The sequence below is a fragment of the Sapajus apella genome, unplaced genomic scaffold, assembly GCF_009761245.1.
Source record: "Sapajus apella isolate SASKATOON/1434 unplaced genomic scaffold, GSC_monkey_1.0 scaffold3, whole genome shotgun sequence".
Taxonomy (NCBI): Eukaryota; Metazoa; Chordata; class Mammalia; order Primates; family Cebidae; genus Sapajus; species Sapajus apella.
Window position 1 is genome coordinate 13,848,085 of NW_022436943.1, and position 13,919 is coordinate 13,862,003.

General features: G+C 35.6%; 1 protein-coding gene across 6 annotated transcripts in view; it reads right to left on the bottom strand.

Moving 5' to 3' along the window:
- WWP1 (WW domain containing E3 ubiquitin protein ligase 1) overlaps nt 1-13,919 on the bottom strand; it is a 117,543-nt gene that overhangs the window by 12,267 nt on the left and 91,357 nt on the right. For 3 of the 6 annotated variants that reach the window (XM_032249888.1, XM_032249897.1, XM_032249921.1), the window contains 4 exons: nt 11,406-11,565; nt 8,059-8,192; nt 7,830-7,970; nt 3,789-3,909 (listed from right to left, as the gene is read on the bottom strand). In XM_032249888.1, the coding sequence (XP_032105779.1) occupies nt 3,789-3,909; nt 7,830-7,970; nt 8,059-8,192; nt 11,406-11,565 (556 nt within the window). Of the gene's footprint in view, nt 1-3,788; nt 3,910-5,373; nt 5,619-7,829; nt 7,971-8,058; nt 8,193-11,405; nt 11,566-13,919 lie in introns of those variants that run through there. The other 3 variants (XR_004260305.1, XM_032249911.1, XM_032249916.1) reach the window with 2 other exon arrangements.

Consider the following 13,919-nt stretch of genomic DNA (forward strand, 5'->3'; position numbering starts at 1 on the left):
TTTTTTTTTTTTTTTTTTTTTTTTCTTGAGACGGAGTTTCGCTCTTGTTACCCAGGCTGGAGTGCAATGGCGCGATCTCGGCTCACCGCAACCTCCGCCTCCTGGGTTCAGGCAATTCTCCTGCCTCAGCCTCCTGAGTAGCTGGGATTACAGGCACGCGCCACCATGCCCAGCTAATTTTTTGTATTTTTAGTAGAGACGGGGTTTCACCATGTTGACTAGGATGGTCTCGATCTCTTGACCTCGTGATCCACCCGCCTCGGCCTCCCAAAGTGCTGGGATTACAGGCTTGAGCCACCGTGCCCGGCTCCACATTTTTCTTTTATGGTTATTGTTTTTTTTTGTGTTAGAAATAAGTATTAAAATCAAGTGATGTAAATCCTCCAAGTCTGTCCTTTCTCAAAATTGGCTCTGCTCTTCCAGGGTCTCTGTATTTCCTTATTATTTTGAAATCAGCCTGTCACTTTCTATAAAAAATTCTGCTAAGATGCTTAATCTCTAAATCAATTTGGAGAGAATTGACACTTTTAACAATATAACATGGTGTATCTCTTCATTTATTTAAATCTTCCTTAATTTTTCTGAGCAATGTTTTGAGTTTTAAGTATAGAGGTCTTGTGTGTTTTTGGTTAAATTTGCTCATTTTTTGATGTTGTCACAAATGAAACTAAAATCTAAATTGTAAGTGTCTGTTGCTAATACATAAAAATACAATTGATTTTTAAAGTATTAACTTTGTACCCACACCTTGTTAAATTCACTATTTCTAGTAGTTTTTTGGTGGGTTGTCTAGCACTTTCCAATCTAAGCTGAGAATCATGTTTTCCTCTGTGAATATAGGCAGTTTTACTTATTTCCAATCTTTATACTTCTTATTTCTGCTTTTACCACTGGCTAGGGTATTTGGTAAAATATTGAATAGAAGTGGTAAGAGTAGACCTCTTTGCCTTGTTCCCAAACTCAATGGGAAACTTTCAAAATAGTACCATTTAGAATAATGTTAAGGTTTTTTGTTGTTGATGATTCCCTTTATCAAACTAAGAAAGTTGCCTTCTACTCCTAGTGTAGTAAGAGTTTTCAGAAAGAATGACTAGTATATCTCTTAAACATTAAAAAGATGTTAACATATAAAAGGGGGACGCAATTATGCATAGCCATTACTGTGAATAATAGTGTGAATGACCATTACTGTGGTAAGAGAGGCAATGATGGCAGTAGAAGAAAAAACAACAGACTAGGAGTAAAACTCAGGACGAAGCAAAACAAGACAAAATCTGTATTTTCTCACAGCTCCACACTCTTAATTGACTGACATTCTTAATTGTACTCTTAACTGATTAGCTCAAAGCAAATAATCATTAAGGGCTTCAGTCACCTTATATGTAAAAGGAAAGTATCATATGGCCTCCATACAGGGTAGTATGTGAGAACATTACAAACCCTGCCAAGGGTACATAAACTGTATATTCCTCGTCTTCTGCTTCTTGATCTCCTGTTTTAGTTTCATCTCCACTTCAACATAGGGCTCTCACTATATCACTATAACATCCCTCTCTGACTGAGTGGGCCTCTAAAATAGGCATTCTTTTTTTTTTTTTTTTTTTTTTTTTTTGAGATGGAGTCTCACTCTGTCGCTCAGGCTGGAGTGCAGTGGCATGATCCTGGATCACTGCAACCTTCGCCTCCTGGGTTCAAGCGGTTCTTCTGCCTCAGCCTCCCAAATAGCTGGGACTACAGTGCATGCCATCACGCCTGGCTAATTTTTGTATTTTTAGTAGAGATGGGGTTTCTTGAACTCTTGGCCTCCCAAAGCGTTGGGATTACAGGTATCAGCCACCACGCTCAGCCAAAATAAGCATTCTTAATTGGAGGTATGGAATACTTAGGTGTATGAATTTAGAGGATGCAAGATATCTGTCTTCAGATTAAAAATTAAGTCTGTGGTTTTAAAAAAGATTAATAAATGCTACTCTAAAAATGTCTTCCATGCTAGTCTTCTAATATGCTTCTGTTAATTTGTGTAAGCAAACTGTTAAAAAAGATGTTAACCAGGATTAGTAGTAGTCTATATGTCAGTCCTGATTTTCATACATATTGGCTTTCCATAACCACAGCTTTCATATCAGCAATTCAAACCAATGGTGGATTGAAAAGATCTGAGAAAAAGAATAATATGACAACTTCAAAATAAAATAATTAAAAATATGGTATAACTACTTACCATAGCATTTGCATTGCATTAGGTATTTATAAGTAATCTAGACATGATTTAAAGTATAAGGGAGAAGTGTGTAGGTTATATGTAAATAGTATGCTATTGCATACTGTAAGGACTTGAGCGTCCGTGAATTGTGGTGTCCATGGGTACCTTACAGAACCAATCCCCCACAGATACCAAGGGACAACTGTACTTCCTAAGTTAGTTAGGATTGCCAAAAGGCTAATTCCTACATAGGAATATTACTGTAAAGTGCTATTTTTCATAGGCACATGTGGTTACATGAATGAAGTTTCTTAATAGCAGGCCCAAGAGGGCTACAGTTAAAATAGCATACCCAAAGTAGGCAGTGAGGAAATGCCAAGGACTGTTCAAATACCCTATGTTCTAATTTACATAGGAAAATAAGACTTCGAAAATTATTGGTAACTAATCATCAGGGAAATGCAAATCAAAACCACAATGAAATATCCCCTCATACCCATTAGGGTGGATACTATTAAAACAAACAAATGAAAAAACAAGAAACAGAACATAAGTGTAGGGAAAGATGTGGAAACTGGAATCTTTCTACATGTTTAATAGGAATGTAAAATGGTGCAACTGAAATAGAAAACAGTATGGTAGTTCCTCTAAAACTTAAATAGAGGATTACCCATATGATCCAACAATACTATTCCTGGGTATATATCCAGAAGAAACAGGATCTCAAAGAAATATCTGTACACCTGTGTTGACGGCAGCACTATTCACAACAGCCAAAAGATGGAAGCCACACAAAGGTCCCTTGAAGGACAAATGGATAACACCATGTGGTAGTGCATATACCTATAGTGGAGTATTATTTGGTCTAAAAAAGGAAGAAAATTCTGACACATACGATAGCAGGAATGAACTTTGAGGATATTGTGCTAAGTGAAATAACCCAGTCACAGAAAGTAAATTACTGTATAATTTCACTCATAGGTGGTATCAAGAGTAGTCAGATTCACAGAAACAAAGTAGAATGGTAGTTGCCAGGGGCTAGGGAAAAAGGGGACTTGTTGTCTAATGAATACAGAGTTTCAGTTTTGCAAGATGAAAACATTCCTGAGATCAGATGCACAATGTGCATACATTTAACATTACTGAACACTTAAAAATAGTTAAGATGGTATATTTTAAGATATGTTTATTTTATAACACACACACACATGCCGGATATACTTCTAACAAGCCTAAATACAGTTAAGACCACTAAGTACTCATGGCTTAAAACTCTGATCTTTGAAGCAGCTCACTACTAAACTGAAATTTCAGAATTATCAATAATATTCCAATAACTCTTCAAGACCTCTAACAACTGACACTGATTGATGATTTTGTGCTCATGGCATCATATGGTTCAGAGAACATAATCAAGACTTTTACCCAGTGCTACGATAAACACTACCTTGACATCTGGACAAATGAGAGGATTCAAGATTATGCTACAGGATTTTAAAATGTGTGAACACTGTTCTATAAAAGCACAAAATTAGTCCCTCCCCCAACTAACATTCCTTACAATAGCATAATAAAAGAGCCTAACCTCTAATTCTTTTTCATCGAAGTACTGTAGCCACTGAAGAGGAACAACTTCATTAAAACCATCAAGGAAAGCTTTGGTCTGTTCTTGTACTCCTCGAGAAAAACGCCATTCTGTCATTAAACTGAAAATAAAGATGGTATTTAAAAATAGGTAATTTATATGTAAAGTAAAATACTTAAAAACACCAAGAACTTCTATAGCTTTCTCTTTTCTAAATGTCACATATATATTCACAACACACATATATAAATGTGATGTATGTGTATATGTATGTATGTATATAATTTTAGAGTTAACACATTTGAGGAAATCAGTTTTAGCACATAGGTAGCTATTAAAAAGGATGCTTTTAAAATAAACAGGAAAGGAAAAAAACAGAAAAAAGAAAATAAATAGGAGGTTCTTCACTAGTAAGACAGCCAAATCCTAGCACTAATTATTTCCTGTTTATATCTAGACAAGTAAGTACAAATATCATGTGCTCACTCAGGAAAGGAATAGCTAGTCATTTAATAGGCTCTTCTTACACCAAGCATTGCCATGACAGACCTGAGGACTCTTGACTCAAGGGAGGCAAGGGATTATCTCACTATGCAATGACCGTATGTCAACAAGCCATGTGCTGGTGTAGGTTTATGGTCTGAGAGACCTTAAGGCTGGAGAACAGGTTCTTTACCTGATGGTTTATTGGCGAACATGAAGATTTCCTAACTAGAATAGAAGAACTCAATTAAGATGGAAACAAAACATTCTAATGAGACATATATAAAGCAGCCATAAGAGCAGGGAAGTATGATAGAAAGGAAATAAGGAAGAAAATCTGTATGACACAAAATCTGTAAAAGGAGGTTCCAAAAGGAGATGGATCTGGAAAAGTCTTCCTAGAGAAGCAACATACACCACCTCATACACAGATTCTAGCAGATGAAAAGAAAGCCAAGCTATTCACACTCCTCCCATTTCCAACTCTTCTTTTTATTTCCTAGAGGAAGCTGGCCTGATGCTTTTCTAAGGCTGCCTCCAAAATTTTTCTTCACTTACTAAACCCTCTTTGTCCCATATCCTCAACTCCAACTTTTCTTCCCATTTGTCCACATAGGTATTCAGACTATTCTTTTCCAAAAACTCTTCCTTTAACCCAGTTTCTTTTTAAAATTACTCTGTCCTCTCTTTACCACCACATTCATTATAAGAGTACAACATACTCAGTGTTTTCACTTTCTCACCTCTATTCAACCAAATTTTAAACCAAGGTAATTTTAAACCTGGCTATCACTGTAGGCTCCTTTATAGCCACTAATTCTCACCATCAACGTATCCCCTTAAAACATCAATTCTGCTCTTCCTGTTTTCCCTGTCCCAAAAACATCTCCCTCTATAAGGCAGGCTTTCATGTATCTACTTTTCTTAACATGGGGTCTCACTCTTGCCTGGTCTCACTGCATCCTTGACCTCCATGGGCTCAGGTGATCCTCCCACTTCAGCCTCCCTAGTGGCTGGACTACAAGTGCACGCCACCATGCCCAGCTAATTTATTTTTATTTTTTGTAGAGATGAGGTTTTGCCATGTTTCTTAGGCTGGTCTTGAACTCCTGGGCTCAAGTGATCCATCCACCTCAGCCTCCCAAAGTCCTGGGATTACAGGCAGGAGCCACCAGCCTCCCATGCATCTTTTAAGACCTAACTTAATACATAACATCCAATGAAGAACTTTCCTGATTCCTCCCAGCAGAAATAATTGTTCTCTTTCCACTTTGGATTCCAGTAGTGCTTCATATCTATTTCTACCATTCATTTACTTATAGATTCACTGATGGCCTATCTTGTGCACTTAAAAAAAATCACAACTAGAGTGTTATCACATAATTTTCAAGAGCAAGATTAAAAAAAACTAAAGTATGTTATTGAGACTGAAACAAAATCTTCCAAAAACTACTGCATTCATGATTAACTATCAATAGTATTAAGGTGATAAAATATTTTGAAACAGTGCTTAACAGAAAGTAAATATAAATCTTACATGGTAAAATTTTATTTAGAGTGCTTTTGATATTTGAAACCACTGATAGCATTTTTTTTAACTGCTCAGGTTGTGGTATTTATTTTTGTTGGACTTTGTGGAAGGCTCACGTTTAACAGATATAGAAAGTCCAGTGCTTTATACATAATCTTTGTGAATATATTTTCCTTAATATATAGTGTTACTGTTTTTTTCTAGTTAGCGTTATAAATGCACATTGGAGAACAAAACAAAACAAAAATACCTAACAGAGTACAAAGGTATAAAAGAAGAAATCAGTTATTGGTAATTTCTCTCACTTTTTTCTGGTTTAGCAGAAAAAAGAAGAGGCTGAGAATGCCAAGCTAAGAAGGATACATTAAACTTAGTAAGCAGATACACTAAGGATGTATATTTGAAAGGTCATAGCAATTTACAAGTTAAGAAGTGAAAAAAGAATGGCTATGACATTTTATAAAAGCCACATAGCAGCATCTATTAAATATTTTCTGATCCAGTAACTTCACTTCTTAAAAATCTAGCCCACAAAACTAAGTAGCAGGATGTATGGATTCATGCTTAAGGAAGTTTTCTGCTGTCTTGTTTGTAGTGGCCCAAACTGGACACAACCTAAATGATCTCTATTGGCAGAAATGGCTGAAAAGTATAGAATACATACACCACAATTTACCTAGCTGTTAGAAAATAAGTTAGATTTAGCTGTACTGTCCTTAAGATGAAAAAAAGTAAGCTACAGAGTAATGTGTATAATCCAATCCATTTTTCAAAACAAATATAAAAAACAAAGAATCTGAAAGAGACAGATGACAGCCAGAATCTAAGAGGGTAAAAATGGTAGTCTATTCATAGAAGAGATCAGTAAGAGGCAACAGCTAGGAGAAATGAAAAGTTGGATTTTAGACACATTACATTTAAGAGTCATCTGCAGTTCAGGTGTTGGCACATTATGGCCTGTGGGCCTAATCGTCTTTTTTTTTTTTTTTGTCTAGCATGTGAGCTAAGAATAGCCTTAGCATTTTTTAAAAAATGGATGAAAAATATTAAAAGTATTTTAGGATATGAAAATTATATAAAATCAAATTTCAGTGTCTATAAGTGTTTTACTGAAAGACAATCACACATCTGTTTATACACTACCTATGGCTACTTTTGCACTATACCACAGAGCTGAGTGGTTGAAATAAGCCTAAAAAGTTTACTGCCTGGTTCTTTCCTGAAAATGTTTGGATTTACCTGGCTGGCAAATAGAAATTATTTCTAAAGTTTAGATATAACTTTAACAGAAAATTGTTGCTATGTTAGCAAATTATTTAGAGAAGCAGATTGCAATAAAATCTTGGAAAAAGGCCTATATTTAAGATATAGGAGATTTAGAAAACTGCCATTAAAAAACAAGTGACCAGAAGTGGTGGCTCATGCCTGTAATCCCAACACTTTGGGAGGCTGAGGAAGGAGGATGACTTGAGGCCAAGAGTTTGAGACCAGTCTGGACAATACAATGAGACCCTGTCTTTACAAAAAAAATTATTTTAAATTAGCTGGACATGGTAGTATAAGCCTATCCTCAGGAGACTAAGGCAGGAGGATTGCTTGAGCCCAGGAGGTCAAGTCTGCAGTAAGCTATGATCACGCCACCATTCCACCCTGAGTGACAGAGTGAAACCCTCTCTAAAAACAAAATTAAAAAAACAAAAAAAAGAGAAAGTAAAGAAAATCAGTATGACATAGGATCACAGAGTTCAAGAAAACACAGAGTTTCAAGAAAGAGGCTGTGGTGAACACTATTTAAAAGCCTAAGTTAAAAAAGGGAAAATGATATGGAAAAGGAAATGGTAGAATGGTTACAGCAAATGGCAATGGGAAAATGAGGGTCAACATATATTCTCTTTCTTTCAAGAACACTGGTACTGGTGAGAAGAACTTCCCAAAGGCGTGAAAAGGGGATACAATTAAGGGTACAGACAGAGGATTTAATTCTGACGTGTTCTAGAAATTAAGCTTAACAAGGTATATCACCTTACCCAATATATTCATCTTTGTTCTCCTCAGTCACCAGAATATTGGAACCTCCCAACTTCAGGTCATGTGAAGTAACTTTTCCCAAAATCTCCATGTCAACAGAAAAGTACATTTCTAAGCCACATTCTTCAATGTTGTTATCTCTGAGTAAAATATATATACACTAATTAACAAAATGAAACAAAATGGGTTTCAAAAAAATGGCTTATTGCAAAACAAAAATCTTCAAACCTTATCCAGATAAGGGAGTTATAAAATTCAGTATCAATAGATTCCAAATCCTTAATAGTAAGTTTTTTACTTAACATACGCTTGTAGAATGGTAAAGAGAAACCAGTATCGATAAACTTTCCATGAAATAATGCCTGCAAAGAAAAATGAAGCATTTTATAATAAAACTTGCAAAATAACAATTTCTTAGAGAACAATGATAACAGAAAAATCATGACAGTTTACAAGTAAACAAAGATTTGAATAAGTGAATGGCATAAATTATGAAAATTAAAATATATAAAATGCTAGGTATGAAAAAGCTAAAACAAAATCTATTTTATAACACATAGTTATATAATATATATCAAAAATTGCATAGGGTGATAAAGGACTTCTATTATCATACACATAGCTATATAATATATATCAAAAACTGTATAGGTGATAAAGGACTTCTATTACCATACCCTGCCTCAATCTTCCTAAATGTTTTATAAATTAAATTAATCTAATTGGATAAGGAGTGCAGAAGGGCCCTGTGCACCTGAAAAGGCCACTCTCCTGTTCCTTTCTTACTCTCACCATTGCCTGTGAGGTTTTTTGGACTAACCCCATTGTGCCTTCACTCCTATTCACAATAACCAGCACAGGAAGCCCCAGACTCCCAGCAACTTTGGAAAACTAAAACATCCACTGAAGCTATTAACACTATACCTCAGCCCTCTCATGAGTTATGTCTCCCCTTACTCAGTTTAGATTCCATAGTCAATCATTAAAATAACTCCCTTCAAACCCTACCACCACCAGTTTATTTCTAGCAAAATCCCAAGCCTAGCTAAGTTCAACTCTCAAGTTACTAAATGCCTGTACGTAGGCAACGGAACATGCTAGAAATGCATAAACAATCAAAGATGACTGCTCCACGACCAACAGTCACATTTCCTTACTGGTCTATTTCCTGGTAATCACATTTCCCTACTGCATTCACTTTCCCACTTTCCTAGATGACTATGTCATTCCTACTCCTCTTTCCTCAAATACTTACTTCTCCCCATTCATTCTGAATTGATGACCTTACTTCCTATTTCATTGAGGGAAACCGAAGCAACCAGAAGAGAACTTTTGTGTGTTCTACTATATCTACTCACTACTAGCATCTGAATCCATATAATCTTATTATGGGTAATCTTTCTATTACTTGGTACGTGTGCTAAATAAATTTCTTCCTCTCTCCAACTCAAGCCCATGGCTCTCATATTCCTTATATTCTGACTTTATTAAATTCTTTATCCTCTAACTTCATAGTATAGTTTAGATGTTTGTCTCCTCCAAATCTCCTATTGAAATGTGATCCCCTAGCTGGCTACCCATATACAGGAGAATGAAACTAGAGTGCTACCTCTTATCATACACAAAAATTAACTCAAGATGGATTAAATACTTAAATGTAAGAACTAAAACTATTAAAATCCTAGAAGAAAACCTAGGAAATGCCCTCTTGATATTAGCCTTGGCAAAAAAATTTCTGGCTAAGTCCTCAAAAGCAACTGCAACAAAAACAAAAATTGATAGGTAGGACCTAATTAAGCTAAAGAGCTTCTGCACAGCAAGAGAGGGAGTAAACAAAAAACTTACAGAATGGGAGAAAATATTAAACAACTGTGGATCCAACAAAGGTCTAATATCCAGAATTCATAAGGAATGAATTTATATAGTGATTATAAACAATCATATAGACTTTTAATACTCTCTGTGTGCCAAGAATTCCCAAATGCCTATCTCTAAACTAGATATCCCTTCATTGCCAGAATTATACCTCCAACTATTTCTTTAACATCTCCATTTGGATGTCTACTTCAGACTTAATGAGCCAAACCTAAATATTCTTGATTTCCTCCACCTCCAAAATTTGCAACCAGACAAGCTGGCCACAAATATTGTTGCCATACTTGACTCCCCCTCACACCCTGCATCTAATCTGTCAGAAAACTCTGCTAGTTCTAACCTTGCAATATAACCAGAATCCAAACCACTTCTCACTTCCTCCACTGCTACAAGACACAAGTCCAAGCCACTATTATCTTTCACCTAGATTGGTGCAAATGGCTTTCCTGCTTTTAGCTGTGTTTTCCTATGCCCCCAATTATAGTCTGTCTTCTACATAATGGTAAAGCAAGCTTATTAATATTTAAGTTAGATCATGTTACTTCGATCATATCATTCACTGCCCTAGTCAACTCTTATGTGAATTTTCTAAAGATTCCAGACAGCATCTCCCAATCTCATCTCCTACTACATTCTCTCTCACATACTCTGCTGCAGCTATACTGGTCTCTTTCTCAGTCAAGAGTTCACTTCCACACTAGAGGCTTTGTCTTGTCATTCCTGAATATTCACCAAGATACCTGCAAGATTCAGTCCCTAGCTTTCTTCAATTTCTGTTCATGTGTCATCCATCAGTGAGGCTTCCTAGCAACACACTATTTCCTTCAGAATATAGTCATTGATTATTTGTTTCTGTCTAACAGACTTTAGGTGCCTGAGAGCATCAACTGTGTATTTTTTTCATCTCTGGAGCCTAGAACAGTGCTTGGCATTACAGTAGAGCTGTCAATAAATTTTTGCTGAATTAATTAATAGATAATAAAATGCAAATAAATGAGTAAATAAATACAAACACTTCCCAAAAGACAATACTTCCATAAGAGTTCCTGCAAAGCTCTAAAAACGCCAAAAACAATAAAATACAATTGTTGGATAGCTCAGATTTTCCTTTTATAGAAAAGTAGGCTGGGAGCAGTGGCTCGCATTATAATCCTAGCACTTTGGGAGGCCAACGCAGGCAGATCACATGAGCCCAGGAGTTTGAGACCAGCTTGAGCAACATGGTGAAACCCCAACAAAATTAGCTGGCACGGTGAGGCGAGCTTGGAGTCTCTGCTACTTCGGAGGCTGAGGTGGGAGGATCACTTGAGTCTGCAAAATGGAGGTTGCAGTTAGCTGAGGTCATGCCACTGCACTCCAGCCTGGGTAACAGAGTGTGATCCTGTCTCAAAAGTATTAAATTGTTTTCTATTAAAAATAAATAAGCAAACAAAAGTAGTCATACTATAAATGGGTTTTAATTTTAAAAATGAAAGGACTTTTAAAGACTAAGTGGCTATATCAATAACCTTCATATTCACAATCCTGATTTTATATAGGTACTCAAAAAATATATTTTTATACTCTCTTTCCAGGAAAACTTTCTTGGTAATAAAATTTGTGAATAGCAAATATAATGTTTATCTTTTTTTAAAAAAAGTCTTCTCTAACACATTTGTAACAAATTTAAATAAATAAAAATAATAAAGTCAAGAACTCACCATGGCAATAAAACGACCAATGAAACAGAAGTATGAAAGATGGTCTGGATTAATGGTAGATGCTGGATTGATCTGCAGACAATAGTTGTTCTTGCCCGCATACTCAAATAAGCAATACATTGGGTTCAAAACTTCATGCGAAAGCAAGAAAAACCATTCTCTATAAGAAAATAAATCAAAGTTATTTTTTAGCATTAACATGTGAATTTAAAAACAGATCTTAAATATACTCATATATACATCATACCTCTGCTCAACAGCCTTTAAGAACTCCACTGCCCAATTCCTCAGCCCTCCATTCAAGTTCTTCTATGATCCAGCTCTCCATTTTAAGTTACCTGCTAGTTTCAATGTGGCCAAACTACATATTCACTGATCCTCATATTGATATAACATGCTTATTTTTATGCAACACTTTTGCTTGGATTTATCTTTTCAACTTCAACTCAGCTTAAATCCCACTTCAACAATTTTTTTGAAGCAATTTCCAGTGTATTTGTATTAATATCAGTCACTGACTACTCTGTGGTAACAATCTCCCAATATTATTCATTTTTATGCACATGACTTGCCCCATCCATCAGACTGTAAGTTTCTCAAAGGCAAAAGCCATGTATTTTTTGTATTCTTAAGTCTTACAAGCACTCTGGGACACTTATACAATAGGTTTTAATGTGCACTTACAGGTGATACTGAGATAGGTAACACTGCTGCTATAGAATAGTATCAACTTTATTGTCACTGCATTAAAAATGAAACTAATATTTAAAAGGTTAAATCTTTAAATGTGATAAGCAATCTCTAACCTTTTACCACTCATTTTTTAAAGTTCAATATATGAAATCCAACTAGATAAAAGTATTACAAGCTAAACTCAGTCTCCAAAAAGGTACTTTCAACAGCAATTTCTTCCAAAGAAGGGTTCCAAACTCAAATGCTTACAGTATTATGTGAGTACAAGGGGCTTCCTTCTCTATTCTCTAGATGGGGCTCACATTCTCTGCTTAGCCATGATCCTCCATTCCTCATATCCCTGCTAAATTACTGGTTTTAATGAAGAAGAATTTATAGGCATATTATTGTAGTCCTCAGACAACTGGGCAGTGGAGGACACTGTAGTGAAACAGAGTATATGCTAACCTATGAGAAAACAGTGAGTCTGATTCAGCTCACTGATGTCACATGAGAAGGCGGGATTGTTGATCTAGTGTTTTAAAAAAGAAGTCAAAAATAATTCTTAAGTGTAATATAATGATTTTCAAATGTCATCAAGTAATTTAAAAATTGTAAAATCACAATGAAGACCACCTCTCTGTAGGCTAGATCTGGCCTGGCAGCCTGTTAATAAATGCTTTTCTAAAGCTTTTAAAACACAATCCCTGACACTGCCTGAAGAGTAGAGAAGGGAGTCCCTAAACAAAATCAACTAGAAATGGTAAATGCCAATTCTTAAAACTAAGTCCAGCTGCAACATAGTAGTAGTTGAACAAAGTGACTTCCCTCTATGATGAGGCTGAAGTAAGACATGCCCCAGGTAAGAGGACTGAGCAGGACTAGTCAGAGTGTGTTTAGATACATATATAAAATCTAGGAATAAACCTTCCAGATGCTTCAGATCATTTTTAGCAAACAACCCAGAGAAAACTGAATCAATTCAAAAGAAGAATGGCTAACACATGGCATCTAACCTTTCTCCTGATGCTAGCAAAAAAGGATGAAAAATTCCTAACTAGCAAGAGGCAGAAGAATTAACTTTCAACATATTCTTCTTGATACTCTCAAATAAACTGAAGAGACACAAGAGGTTGAAAAATTATGAAACAGATGAGCTAGCAGAGCCTAAGGAAGAAAACGAAGAAAACAGTAAAACCACTAATGAAGAAAAATCACATTAGAAGCAGCAAAATGTAGGGCAGTACTGCAAACAGTGACATGAGGATAGGCTTGAGAAAAATCAAGACAAAATGGAAAAGCACAAAGATAAAAATGGTTAGAGAAAAGATAACAGACATGTAAGACTGACAAAGGAGATTTCACATACCCATGACTGATGTTCCTGAAGAAAAATGGAACAAATGGAACAGAAAAAATATTCAAAGACATAATAGAAGAAAACTTCCCTGACATTAAGGAAGATCTTAATATATTCCTAAAAAAAGATACAAAACAATCAACAATGAAATTATTGAACTTCAAGAAAAAGGACTGTGTGGGCACCCAGAGGAAAAATAAGGTTCCTACAAGGGGCTGGCCTCACACTTCACAGTACTAACATTCAATGCTAGAAAACGGTGAAGCAATGTCTGAGTACTGGAAAACAAGTGCTGTGCAAGAAATTTGTATCTAGTAAAATTGTTGTTTATATGTAAAAGCAACAGGGAACATTATGCAAAGACTATAGAAATATATCAATTCTGTAAACTCTGTAATAAACAATTTGATGATGACTCTAGCCCACCAATACATGAATTAAATAAGGAATTTAGTAACAAAAAAAATCATGTTACGGATTTT